Genomic DNA, 14,807 nt, shown 5'->3' with positions numbered 1-14,807 from the left:
GTAGAACCACCTACTCTCCTCTCCACAAAATGCCCCCTTCCATATTACATGCAAATCCTCATTAATTTGCCACCACTTATCTCACCCCAGATGCTTCATCCCACCTTCTGCCAGTATTCTCTCACTTCTGTTAATTCTTCAATTGCAATTGTCCATTCCTGTTCTGATAACACTTTCCTTTAAAACACTGGTTTCTTATTTTCTATACCATCCTCAATCTTGGATGTCAGTCTGAAAAAAACAATCCACTGTCTTCTTTTTTGCTTCGAGAACATAAGGGACTTCAAGCCTGTGCTCTTTAAGTGCCATGAACCCATTTCGGAATGTGTGCAGTACTTTGTCTAACGCCTTGGTAGATGGGATCTCTCTGAAGGGGTTTGTGCTCTGTCCAGACTTCAAACTTCAGGCACCACATGAAGGATAAGAATGTATGAATAGCCCATTTAAAAGCTAGCAAGTTCTCAATGGTGAGGAAGTTGCATTCAGAATCCTTCAGAAGCCTGAAAGTAAAGCAACACGTCTTTCATCCATTGCTTCCACTGCAACGGTTTCCAACCCTACTTGGCTGGCATCCATACTCGGGATCCTCCTCCTGCCATGCACATATTTCCTTAAAGAGGACGCCTTCTATATACACAGTTTCATTTCCCTGAACTCTTCACTTCAAGATTCCTCCCATTCCAAGGCCTTGCCCATTGGTAGCACGGACTTCAATTTGATTGTGTTCTCAGTGCAGTTTTGCAATAACTTGGAATAATACTGTGTTATTCCAAGGTCCAACATGAGTTGTTCTTTGTTCCATGGTTCTTTGAATGTTTCTATTAGGTCTCTTCTAGGCTCCACACCATTCACTAATAAAACCTAATCTAAATGCTGTACGTTTTGTCTTGATAACCTGCATTTTTCCTTGCTTTGCGTCATGCCACTGCGCAAGGGTTTGTCCAACTTGCTGTCATATTGTTCCATTGTTGCCCCAAACATGAATATACCATCTTGAAAAAAACACTACCCCTTTCTCACCATTAAAGAGCCGATATATGACCTGTTGGAAAAACAGACAGTACTGGTACCAAACCAAAGGGAATATGAACATGATGGTATAGCCACTCAGTCGTAATGAATGCTTTTAGGGTCGTTGAATCTGGGTGTTAATGAATTTGGGGGAAATCATTTTGTCTCACCTATGATGGCCAGCATTTCATGTATGGTGGGCAATGGTAAAGGATGGCCCATCAATTTAATGTGGGAAGGTCCACACATAATCTTAGTTTGTCCGTTGACCTCCGCACTATGACTGAGAGACCCATTCAGATTCTATGGCTTGCTCAATGATTCCCTCCTGCGTCAGTTTCGTCAGTGGTCTTGTGGTGGTAGGTATGCCCCACACTCTTTGCACCATGGGCTTGGCATTTAAGTGCAGTGTTATCTTGTGGCTAAATACTCTATGGCAAGTTATGCTCTTCAGGAAAAATGATTCCTGTTCATTCTATACCTTCTCTCACCTTTTTTGGTGTGGCCAGCTTAGCAAAGGCAATAACGTCTTCACGGACACATAACCCTTTGCTTGTGCCTGCCTGCTGTGAGAACCCAGAAAACATCTCACCGATAAGTCCCCAGGGATCTGTCATCCAGGTGGCCAGGACACAGCCATCGCTTTTAGATCCAGTTCCGGGGGATGGACCAATGCAGCAGGATCACCTGGGCGAGAGGTCTCCGGGGAGTGGGAGTGGGGACACCTGATGGCGAGACACAGTATCCCCTTCCCAGGATATTTAGGAACTTTACCCCCCCCCTTTCCCTACAAAAACAAACACTTTCACATGGACACCCTGCTCTTGGAGAAAACAGACTCACACCCGAGCATTGTACCTGACATGTCCCACTACTATGGTCAGGCAAGGTCAGGCAACTAATGCTAACCACTCACACCTGACCTCCATTAAGCTTCCCCATACGGATAAAAAGCTGAGCACGAGAGCACACTCTGAGCGAGGCAAAGCACATGAAGGAACAGAATTTTCGAGATGGCAGCTGCCGAGGTGAGAAAGACTGCAAACCAAGAAGGGTGCACTAGAAGGGAGATATCCTTGACCTTTTCGGCAGAAAACATTTACTTTACGAAGTCCTATGGATTGAAAGGTGTACGGCCAGGAAACAAGACTAAAGAATCCTGTATTGTGTGTCGGAGATACACGGGGGGGCCTCCTGCATGGCTGATCAAGTCGGGGAGGAGCAGCCGCCGATGTGGTACCGTCCTTGGCTCCAAGATTAAAGCAGTGCCAGTAAGATTAACACAGCCAGTGATTTGGGTAAACAGACACAAGAACAGTTTGTTTTGAAGTCAATGTTGTAAGTGGCAACATTGTATAGAGTGCAAGAGGAAGATTTGTAATGCGTTTGAGGAAAGACGCAGAGAAAGCTGAATTGCTGATGGATGTTTGAACTAAGAAGAAAGAAACAACACCTGTGACATAATGGTGCAGCACCACTAGTGTGCTCAATTGAAGGTCTTTTTAAGGTGTCCAGCTAAAAGTGATAAAAAGGAAAAGTAAAAGATAAGAATGGGAAATTAAGTGAATCGAAGTGGTCCTGCAACGGTTAAAGCAAAATCGATTGCACACTCAAAAGTCTTCAATTTGTTTACACGGTCCGAGCCCGAACGAGGGAGACCAATTGAGAACATTGTGTTAAGGGTTTCGAGCCCAAATGACGGAGATCGAGGCCCGAGCCTGATTGAGGGAGACCAATTGTGAGTATTGTGCTAAGGAGAAAGACCCATGTGGAATAGTGAACCCGAGAACTTATGAATGAGAAAAACCTGGTAATAAATTAACTTTAATGCTGGTTTGCTATGTTGGGCCCTCCGCAATAAAGAGTCTTTGAATGGCAAAGAGACTCTGGCTTAGAAGGGCCTGATACCTATGCTTTAAACTGTATCCTTGTGGCAGAGAAGCCAGAGTGTGTGCAAAACGCGAAGGTGCCGCCTTGTCCTGTGCTGAAAACACGGGGAAGGGAAGCAACTGCTCAACTATCCTGACATATTCTTTCTTGAACACTTTTCTTTTGCATACATTGTTATCCCACACCATTTGTATTTAGAAGTAAGGATTGGCAATAGGTCTATTAGTATAGGCCCTTTTATTTTGACAGAGACTCCACTAGGACTGTGTTAATTATTTGATGGTTGTAGCTTGTACCCATCCTTAAACCTAGGGTTAAATAGGCGTTCAGCCAACCCACTGAAGTTCAATAAACACCCTTGAACTATGATCACTTGTGTCTGTCTTCAGTGTTTAATACCAGGCCTTCTTTACTCTGCCCTTAAAGCTGAATCTTGCACCTTCCCCAACATGCTATGGGTCAATGGGCCTCATCATGAGTTCAGAGGTAGCCCTTAAATACAGCGGTAACGCCATTACATTTCGTCCACCCCAATGATGTTGCCTTGCATGCTACACAGGAGAGGATCAGAAGGCTAACTGAGCTAGCGAGAGTGACCTGCGAAACAGCACAAAGAGCGATAGGACGTGGCAGGATAGCAGCGGACCCAAGGCAGTTGTAAGCCAGAGTTTTGTTGGAACGTTCGTTTGGTTCAAAGTTACAGCTATGAAACAGTTCAGAGCATCCAAAGAAGAGGAGGAATAATACACAGGAAGTGACATGTTGACAGGACAGGGCAGGGACTGTCGAGGAATACAGAGAACAGAGGAAAATGTAGTTTTAATCGAAAGAAAAAAGAAAATGAGTGGTTCTGATCATTTTCAGTTGTTTTCTGTTATTTTGTTGAAACTGCTGAAGAGTAGTAATAAAAGAAGTTGAAGCATAATGCTCGCCTCCTTGTCTTTAATAGAATCAAGACTCCCTACACAGTATGTAGGGGGTAATCTTCATCCTACAGCCTACCTCTTCCTGCATGATCAATTAAGGTAGATTCTCACATTGTTCTTGGCCCCTGCTGCCCAAACTATGAATTCCTGTTCACATCATAGTTTGCACCACATGTTGCATTTATGTATTGTTTAGATCCTTTCCGCCTCTACTTCCACTTAATAATCGTTTCACCAAGTACTGACTGGAATTGTGGTCGTAATTTTATGTTCGGTAGTTTCCAGGACAGTGTCTCCCCCTAGCTGGATAGGATAGTGGCATCAAAATTATACAGAGAAATTCATCGCCAGTGCCCGTTCTAGCACTCAAGTAGTCTGCATCAGTGCCCGGCCTGGGACTCAAAAAACCACTCTCCACACCACCGCTATACCCACACAAAGCAGCACTCTGTTTAGTGCCCACTCTTTTGCTGGGTTTCACGGGAGGTTCAGCACCCCTCTAGCACTTTTCTGCATCCATGTCACACATTGTGCTTATTAGGGACCACAAATATGCTTGCACTGTACCAACTGTTACCTGTATAGCTGATGATTCATTCCCCAGAAGCTTTTTTTTTTAGTGATGTACTCGTAGCCCCGATGAGAATGTCTGTCAGAGTGATGTCAGGTGGCTCCTGCTATGCTTCACTTTGACAGAATGTCCATCCTTGCTCGCAGGGAATGTCATGATGTGATTGCAGTCTTGGCCTGTCTAGTATCAGAGCAGTGAAGCATGCATTGCATCTAATTTGCGAAGCAATACAACCGCAGAACACAAGGTCATGCTTGCCCGTCATGCTCTCACACATCTGCATGTATCCTAGCTTTTGTACAACCATGAATGCCCTATGACCCGTTTCTAAAATGGATTCTCCAACACCTCCCTCACCTTCTTGGGGCTGCCATCTGCAGACCTCTTTCTCAGTGGCAGTCATGGCTCAGTCCGCAGCTTGTAGAGCCACTCTCCCACTATCAGCCTAGGTTGCACCGGGATCGGCACAGGGAGCTTCTGCAAACATCTTCTGCCTTTGTCAGATGACCCCAGAACTCCAGTTTGTTGCCATTGTAATGATGGCCTGTAAAGAACCAACACTAATATTCCACTGACACAATGAAGCAGTACAGATTACATGTCACAGGATTCTATGCCATTCAGATAATGTTTGTGATGAACACCTAGGTTAAATGGGATAGATGAAGGCTTGCACGAGACACCTACTAACCACATGTCAACAATTAATCCAAATATTTTCATAAATCTAATGAAGGAAATCTATTCAATGTGCTGTAAAAGGTTATCACTATCAAACAACTGACGGAAGTTTTGTCTTGGATGTACACTCGTTGTGTCCCAGAGAAGAAGCGAAGAACAAAGTGTGAAGAGCATGGTCCAAACTAACCTGCAACACCGACTTGATGGGTAGCATATCCTGGGAGTTTGCTGGGCCCATCCCCGAGCCACAGGGCCATCGTGGCAGAGCCTGATTCTGCATGGTGGAACGTGAAGCCCTCTGACGCTGCACTGGCGATGAACCTGCTCTCCTGGATGGGAATGTGGAGCCAGACTGCTATTCTTCCGTCCGCTTTCCACTGCTTGACAGAATCTAGAAAATGCAAATGAACACATGTCAGAAACGTTCACTGTGTCGCAGTCGCAGGTGAATGGCGCCAGCCTCTGGCACCAAAGGGGTCCTTGGGGTGGGATCAATCCATGTCCGCCAGAACTCATATTTCAGGACAGCCCCTTGTCTTGTGGCAATCTTCCTCTCTTACCTTGACCTCTTATCCAGAACCTTACCAGAAATGACATAGGGCACAGGGGGAGATGTACAGTTCCCATCCATTTGGTAATATAGGCTCAATTGGGCTGGGGCAGTCCTCTGTTCACTGCAAAGCAGCTGCATTAGTACCCACCTATCCCCCATATAGGCCGAGAGGAGCAGAGTTTGTAGCCAGGAAAATAATATGGCATATCATGCTTCAGATCTCACAGGAAAAAAGAGTCAAAGGCATCACAAGAGTAGGCTGCATGTATCTATACTCCAGGAGCCACTGACTGAGGCAGAACCTGGTTCCAGAGGATATTTGTGCTGGTGGCTTCTACCTATAGATCAACTTATTGGCACTGAGCAGCCATGGTACTGGCTATCATCCCTGGGCGAGCCTAAGTGCTGCATCTATGCGGAGGCACCACATGCATGATAACCAACAATATGCACCAACAAAGTAAGGAAATTAATACTTTTAATTAATTAATCTCAACCATTGGTATTCTCCTAATCAGCTTCTTCAACAATGTTTTTAGCCTGTTTTCACCTTTGTAGAAAGGGATCAAATCAGGCTTGGCATTGCCATCAATGGGAGCAGTCCAGTCTGAGTTTCTCGGCCACATCCCCTCAGATGGCTCCTCCACAAAGATCAGCTAACTGGGAGCAAGCAGCTGTAAGTCTTGTAGTCCACCTTTAAGCAGTATAAACAAGGGGGATGATCAATGCAGGAACAACTACTGCAACATTATCACCTTTTCAAGAGGTCTAAGCACAGAGACCCACAGGAAACATACATGGAATGCAAAGTGTAAGAAACTCTAACGTGGTAGGATATGCAAGCAGAACATCATAGTAGAAATCTGGAAGCCAATAAGGAATGATGCAGGATAACGGCATCAAAGTGTGGTGTTCCTGAATACAAAAATGTAGACGGCTGGGTTAATGTGTATGGAACTGAGACAGTTTGGTAATTGGGTCTATCCCAGGCCAAATCTAGAAAAGCAAAATGTAATCCAAGACCTGAAATCACATTTTCACTAGAACAGGGTGGCAAGCAGGTGTGCCAAACACACCCCTACCAGGGAACCACGTTTGTGGGAAACTTCACAAATTGTCGGAATCTTTTCTTGCTTGACAAATCTTGGATTACAGGGTTCCAGTGAGTGCAGGTCTGGCATGTGGAAAGAAATTACACTACGCACAAGTTAAGTCATCAAAACACAAGATAGGCAGCCTAGTTTAATGGCAGGGCTCAGTCTGCCAGGGTCCGTCCACCCCTGTTCCAAGACAGAAACAGATGAGAAAGGCAGGCTACCATCACTTGAATTCAAACCAGGGGAGATGTTTCAGGTGCCCATAGATGTGCAAAAAGGACATTTAATTTGTATACGAGGATACACAAACAATGGGCATATGAGAGAACTGCAGCACAGGGAGGTGAAGTAATTTGCCCATTATCAAAGCCCTTTCAGTAAGAAGGTAAGCACAGATTAGAATCCAGTACTTCTGGTTTCAAAGTAGTACATTTTTACTTCACTACATTGCTCTGGTTTCCTTCTCTTGCCTTTGATTTTTCATTTGAAATAGCACTTCATACTGATGTCTGGCTTTTAGTTTTTTCTGTGCTTCCTACATTTGTTACATACACATTTTCGAAGCAGATAGCTAAATATATTTCCCCTAGATCACACAATTGTGTACACTATAGAACCCAAGATTACAATCAATTGCATTACTTCACAAAACCATAGGTGCCATGGGGAGACACAGAACCCTTGACCCATCACTGACATCATACGAAGGGACATCAATTGATTTGTATAACTGGTCAGTTTATGCTTTTCAATTAATTTCCACTGGAAACTTGAGACTGTATGCTATTGATAATGGGCAAGTGCACCAAGGTATTAAGATGACAAGATAAAGGCATGCTGCCTTGACAGTACTTTGATTGGTTATACAAGAGGGGTTGAAAAGCAGCAACAGGGGCATAGTAATTGCCATACTACACTGAATTTATGAGCATTAACATAATCCAGACATTCTGGCTCCAACGACTATGATTTAGCCACTAGACCACACAATTTTGTTTGACTGTGAAAGCCAAGAACCTACTTTAGGACCCAACCCATTGGTTCTAAAGTAGGCAACTTTGCTGTTAGTCTGGATCTGCTCACTTTGCTGATAAAACCTTTAGTTAATACAGTACGTTATACCTCTGTTTTGCCAATTTCTAAGAACCCATACATTTGGCCGATAAGGATACTAGAGTAGAGGGATCTACAGTGATATGGTCAGGATAGAAAAGTTTAGTCACCGTAGAGACTGCTATACTCCTAATCCATAGGCCAGTTTACTCCATACTTATGTGACATTCTGTCCTTCGGAACGGGACCAGAGCGATTTTGTAGCACCCAAAAAGTGTCCTTTTTTTTTTACACCGGGCCCTGCGTATGCGTGCCAACAGGCCCCATCTTCCAAGCCCCACCTCTGGGCCTAGCTCTTCATCCTTTTACACGCCATGAGGTCGGGCTCCGACTGCAGTTATGGAATTTTAGAAGCATGGGGGCTGGCATATGGAGGAAAGAGGGCTATGGAACAGGAACAGAGCAGTCACTACAGTGAGTAAATTCTCCTTACTCCTATGTCCCGTCCCCTTTACGGTATTCTTACAGCAGATTCCCAAATGTTTAACTGATGGCGGAGGTCCTAACCTGAACCCTTTAATTGAAAAGATTCCTAAGACCAGCGTCTCCAAGCTGAATATCTGCCTTGTGCTCAAGTCCAAACAATAGTGTTTGCAGAAAGCAGGTGGAGAGGCCCACGTAGCCGCTTTTGCGATCGGATCCCAAGGGACATGCTTCTAAAAAGCAACCAACACCTCCCTGGCCCTGAGCAAATGAGCACACAAGCCTTTGGGTTGTGGCAGCATATGGATGGCACAGGATTTGAGAATACACAACCCATCTGGCGATTGTTGCCTTGGATGCAGGGGAGCCCTTGTTTACTCTCCCAAATGTTACAAGAAGCTGGATAATTTCCTGAAGTCCAAATAGAGTTTCAGGGTCCTCCTGACGTCCAGGGAACGAAGAACCTTTTTTTCAACTTTGAGGTCAGGTTGGAGAAGGAAACAGGAAGACAAACCGCTTGATTGATGTGGAACTCTGACAACACTTTCGGTAAAAAGGAAGGGTGAGTTTGAAGTACAACTTTATCTCTATGGAACACTGCAAATGGTTTTTCAGCGGAAAAAGGCTTTAATTTCGCGTGCATGTCTGGCCGATATGAATACTACTCGAAAAGTTACTTTCCAGGATAGCAGCTTGATGTGTGCTGATGTCACAGCACATTGGCTCGAAAGACTTGACAAACAGCACTGAAAACTATGTCGAAGTCCCATTTGGGATGAGAAAGGCTAACCGAAAGTGAAACTCTACTTAGACTGCCAGAATGCCATTTCATCACAGGATTGGAGATTGAAAACCTTGCTTCTCAGAGCCCAGGTAAAATCCCAAAGCAGAAAGGTTCATCATGCACAGCTCAATCCTATTGACGAAGCCCCTAGAAATGGAGAACAGTACATCTCCCAGCGAGGCCCTCAGCCGAGTCTTTTCTTTCTCTAGACACCAACAGCAAAACCCAAGTCATTTTCTCATGTATTGTGACCTTGTGAGACCATTCTTGCTGCTTCAATGATCTGTACACTGTCCTTTGAGAGGTCAAGATTCATTAATGCCCTGACTCCAAGTGCCACATTGCTAAATTCAGCGATCATGGGTAGCCGTGATCAATCTGTCTTCTCTGCTGGATTAGTAGGCTGGGAAGAAGGGCAAGACATAGAGGGGGTTCTTCAGACAGGTTAATTAGATCTGAAGAAAACCAGAAACTGGTCTGCCACAAGGGGGCTATGAAGATACTGTGCACTGTGCCGCTTCCCAAAAATGTGCAGAGTCCCTAGCGGACCAGAGGAAAGGGGGGAAAGCATGCACTATCATCACCTCCCACGATATCTCTAGAGTGTATGACAAATCGGAGGATGTCGTCCCTTCTTCCCTAGGAGGAGACCATTTCCATGGGGTAATGGCGGTGCGTCCACAGTACAATAATCCCCCTGGGATGGAGCACCGAGGGAGGATCAAATAGAGCGGGAAGCCCCCTTTGGAATTAGGGACGTTTATTTTCAGGGAACAAGGTATTTCTCTGCCCGATAACCCCAGCCCCTTCTCCAACACCAAATCCTTCCCATCCCCCCTTGTAGGGAGAACCAATATACTTTGTTGCAAGATTTACCATCTTGATGCACTTGACAAATCTGAAATATCCAAGAATCCTAAGTATCTTGCTTCAGAGGGGAAAACTAGTACTGTGACGAAGATCACTTTGAGGAAACCAAGTGGGCAGTCTACTTTATCTAGAGATGTGAAATGCCGGAATGCAAGCAGCTGGATGACGTGGGAGTTCAAAAGGAACTCAGTTGTCGAACAGCTGAGAGACAAGCCTCACGAGAATGGGCCTCAGGAGAACAGACAGACGGAAGCCAAACGGGAAGCCACGGACCGGGGTACAGGAAAGCCTGACAAAGGTCCAAGTTGGAAGGACCTACTGGGCTGTTGCCAGTACTTCCCTCGAGGCAACCCGGACTCTGGTGAACCACTTGCAAAGCAGGACGTGCAGCCGGGCAAAGGGAGATGCCGCCCGAAGCGCTGCAGACCCTGCCACTTTCCAAGAAGCTGCCAGGGCCTCAGCGAACAACAGAGACTGGAGAAACGCTGGTACCGTTCAAGAAGAAGAAAACAGGTATGCAGGATTGCGAGAAGGTGTTGGAGGTCCGGGGAAGCTCGAGAGTGAATCTAAAAATGGAAGAAGATGGTCTGGGACCCGAAAGTGAATGAAAGAGTTATCCACTTGGCAGGAGAGTGAACCAAGGGGGATGTAAGGAACTCATGGTGGCAACAGTAAAGACAGACACAAGTGATCACAGTTCAAAGGTGTTTATTAAACTGTAAATGAAGGGTCGAAACATACCTAACCTAAACCTAAATCTAAGACGGGAGCAAGCGTCAACCATCAAATGCAAAATAAGGCAGTCCTTGCGGCGTCTTGTCAAAGTAACAGGGCCTATACTAATATAAACTATTTCTTATTCCTTACAACTAATTACAAAAAGAGGGTTTGAAAATATTCTTTGTGAAAACTTTCTTCTATAAGTCAGGATGTGATTGCCTCAAGGTCTCCCTTCAACACGTTTATTTAGCATGGGACAAGGTGGGACGCTCGAGCCTTCCCAGCACGAGCTAGCAGTTCTGTATCAGCAATCAGTTTCTTCGATAGTTAAGTCTCTTTGTAATGAAAAGGTTTCTTGCCTTTGAGGCCTGATACATTCAACAAACACAAAGTTCTGTTCACATATACTTTGGGTGACGGCTTCACTCCGACTCCCCCTCTTCTGGGTGCAGACCCCTTACCAGTCGAATTCCACAAAACCACTAAACAATTCCTTTTCTCAACGAACTTTGGGTGATGACTTTTCACCCCTGGATCTCGCTCGGTGGGGGGTTGGACCAATGTGACAAGGGGGGCAATTCACTTCCCATGGTCTTGCAATCTTCAATGTCTTTTAAACAGTTCATCAGGCTTTGCCCTTGGTTGTCGGCTTCCCTCTGCTGGGTTCACTCTCATCAGCTTTTGCCAAACAGTTTTCACTATGGGACTTTAGACTTTCCCCATCTCGTGAGCGTCCCTGCGCCGGGTTCCCTCCTGCCAACCTTTGCACCGTACTGTTCATGTACTACTTTTCACCATGCAGGATTCATCTCCCTTAGCTTTCACAATCATCTGTTGGTCAAAGACTTTCGACGGAACAGAGGATTTTACAAGACCCATTTATGACCACTTTGACCTCTCTTCACCTCTTCCCAAGGCCTTCTGGTTATGATGGTCTCTACCTTCAGGTAATCGCCCAGGGTTTTCTCTGTGAGCACCCATGTGGTGCCGGACGCCTCTGTTGCAGGCTTTTCCCCCCACTTTCTCAACAGTTTCTTTAAGCTTTCCAAAGTTTAAATTATCTGTTTGCTACTTTGTGTTCAACACAGCCAAGTTTCTTATCGACTCCCCCTCGACTCGTCTGTGATGAACCACTTGGCTTTCTTCTCCTTTGAGTCAATGTTGGAACAACTCAGGCAAGCATCTCTCAGCGGAGGAGGGTCGCGTGTACCATTGACATCTGAAACACACGCTGGCCTTTGTTTGCGGTCTTATGTTTCCGTCCGCAGAGGTTTCACAGGCCTTGATAGGAAATGGTAAGGTCACTTCTCTCCTCGTCACCCTCTCGGTATTCGCCGTCTTCCACCTCCTCTTGAACTGCCGCGCTGAGTTAACTCTCCCATCATGCAGTCTGCCTTGCTTGTCTTGTGCTCCACCTTTTATCCCTGTGGGGAAGGGAAAGGGCCGTCAGGTATGTGTGATTCTGTTCAATTGCCTGACTTTGCCTGACCCTGGTATTGGGACACGTCAGGTAACTGGCTCTGGTGTAAGTCTGTTGTCTTTCGTGTTGTGCAAAAGTATTTGTGTGGAAAAAGGAGGGTAGTGTTATGGAATATCCTACACGGTAGGATGGGGACAAAAAAGTTTCAAAAGAAGGGTGATACCGCGCCTCGGCCATCGGTGTCCCATTGCCACTCCCCAAGGAACCCCCATCCAGGTGATCCTCCCTAACTGATCCACCCCGAGGAACTGGATCCAATAGCGATGGTCGTGTCCTGGCCACCTGGATGACGGATCCCCGGGGACTAGCCAGGGAGACAGCGTCAGGTTTCTCACAGGGAGAAACGCTGCTGTGCGAGTCTGGCACCTGCACCCAAGAGAGAGTGTTTGGGACCCGAAAGTGAATGGAAGAGAGTTATCCACTTGGCGGGAGAGTGAACCAAGGGGGAGTAATGCCACTGTGCGAGTCTGGGACCCGCACCTATATCAGAAACCAAGGTCTAAAATCAAGAGGGTCTGGAACCGTGTGAAATAGACATTTTTTGAGAATCTCCCAGTTTTGGCAAGGGAAGACCCCAAACCACCTTTGCGAGTCTGGGACTTATACCTTCATTGAAGATTCGAAACCAGGGGGACAAAGACCTTGGGAATAATAAAGTGAATCCTATACTTGGCGGAGAGGGATCCCGAGTGAATAAGATATAAAGATGGAAAATATAATATACTTTACTTTATCTGTGACCCAGCATCCTAATAGAAGAATAGGTCTAGGGGAAAGCAGCGCCATCCCAGTCTTGGAACGTTGTGTTTTTGACCATTTCTTTTCACCACTTTACTGCCAGTGAACATGGGAACTTTTCTGTTTATTGAGAATGCCAAGAATGCCGTTTCTTCAAGTAAAGAATACTCTTGCACAGGTATTTTATATTGTAAGAGTTCAGGACAGAACTAGGTTTTTGACACAACAGTGACAGACTTTTTACTTTCGGGCTTCCTGACATTTGCATTAGTTTACTTTGAGGCAGGGAAAACCCTCACAGCATGTATGTAATTGCAGGGTCCAGTTTTCCCCACATTTTATAAGGACCATGCCAACGGGAAAGCATTTTGTGCTCGGATGTAGGCAAAAATCACTAAAAACAGTTTGACCAACTAAAAAGGTTTTTCTTGGGACTTATCTAAATGGGAGTGAATTATGGATCTTACCACGGCCATGTGTTCCTTTAGCCGTTGTGCAGTCTGTGACAAAGGTAACATGGCCCCCTCCCGATCACCCTCAGGAATAACTTTGAGGAGGGCCTCCGCTAAGACTGGATCATTTTGCTGAGCGAAGGCTAACATCAGGAATGATTTCAGTATCATCTTCCTGAACGGGAACCTTTATCACCTCGGGGTCAACTACAGGCTCTATGTCGGCCAGCCCGAATCCTTTTGTTCCCCTCTCGATTTCTTTTCTTTTTTTTTTTTAAACTTTGTTTATTTTAAATCAAGGCAGGATGACAATTACATAACAACTTGCGCAATCATTTAAGCATGTTAACCACCAGACACTTTCTTACTCTCTTCCCCTCCACCCCCCAGCTCCCAGGCACGGATTCCTTCTTCTAAAGCCGTCTGCCTCACGCCCCGCCATCTATGTGTCCCTTTCGGGGTTTTCTTGGTCCCTCAGGATCCAGCGTGCGTTAATGGATTTATAGGTCAGGGCCGGGAAACGCTGGTCGTATTCCAATACTGGGGCCCAAATGTTCTGGAATCTGTGGAGCGCTCCTACCTTTGCCGCTGTTACCTTTTCCACAATCAGTATGTCCCAGAGTTTCATCCACCACTGGGCCATGAGGGGGCCTTCTGGGGATTTCCAGGCGTGGGCCAGCACCGTTTTCATGGCTAGTAGGCATTGGGTCAGCAGTTTTGCTCTATTTCCGGCACGTGGGTAGATCGTGGGGATTGGCTCCGGTTCTAGCGGGATCGCTGACCCGGTGATTTGTGCGATGGTCCCCAGGCATGCCTTCGAGAATTGCTGGATCTTTGGACAAGTCCACCACATGTGGAAAAAGGAGTCTGGGTGGCCGCACCCTCTCCAGCAGAAGTAGTCCACTTGGGGGTTTATGTGATGAAGTCTCAGAGGCGGGTAATACCACTGTAGCATGATTTTCTATGCACTTTCCCTGTTGGTGATGCAGGTGGGTGAGGCGTGCGTCCGGGTCCAGATGTCTACCCAGGTCTGGTCTTCTATTGGGTGATCCAGGTCTGCTTCCCATTGGGCCATGCAGCGCGTTCTCGTGCTCAGGAAGTCGCCCAAAAATCGCCTGTAGAGGGTGGATACCCTCCCATGGGCCGGGAGGTCCCTGAGTGTTAGTTCCAGGGCGGTGGGAGGACGCGTTGCCGCCTGCCGAGTTTGGGGGTGAGCACACCAGTGACGCAGTTGGATATAAGTGTATCTGTCCCTTTCCTGGAGTTGGAACTTTTCTTTACATTGCTCAAATGTGAGGGGTGCCTCTCCCACGTACAGCTGGTCTATGGTTTCAAGGCCGCCGTTTATCCAATTTTGGAACTTGCAGGGGTTCGCTCTGGGCGAAAAAGCCAGGTTATGAAAGATCGGGGATTGTGGGCTCAGTCCTCTCGGAAACCCCTTTTGTTTCAGTGCCCAATCCCAGGAACTTAGAGTGTATTTGGTTGCCAGGAGAAGGTC

The 14,807-nt window shown here is 46.2% G+C and overlaps 1 protein-coding gene across 2 annotated transcripts in view; it reads right to left on the bottom strand.

Annotated features, from left to right (window-relative positions):
• The window catches only part of NUDT6 (nudix hydrolase 6), a 520,593-nt gene that overhangs the window by 413,660 nt on the left and 92,126 nt on the right, over positions 1 to 14,807 (bottom strand). For both annotated transcript variants that reach the window (XM_069631127.1, XM_069631128.1), the window contains one exon: positions 5,267 to 5,470. In XM_069631127.1, coding sequence (XP_069487228.1) covers positions 5,267 to 5,470 — 204 coding nt within the window. The remainder of the gene's footprint in view (positions 1 to 5,266; positions 5,471 to 14,807) is intronic.

Source organism: Ambystoma mexicanum, chromosome 6q, assembly GCF_040938575.1.
Source record: "Ambystoma mexicanum isolate Mex_15411 chromosome 6q, UKY_AmexF1_1, whole genome shotgun sequence".
NCBI lineage: Eukaryota > Metazoa > Chordata > Amphibia > Caudata > Ambystomatidae > Ambystoma > Ambystoma mexicanum.
Note: the sequence above shows the minus strand (reverse complement) of the source record. Positions and strands in the feature narration are given on the sequence as shown.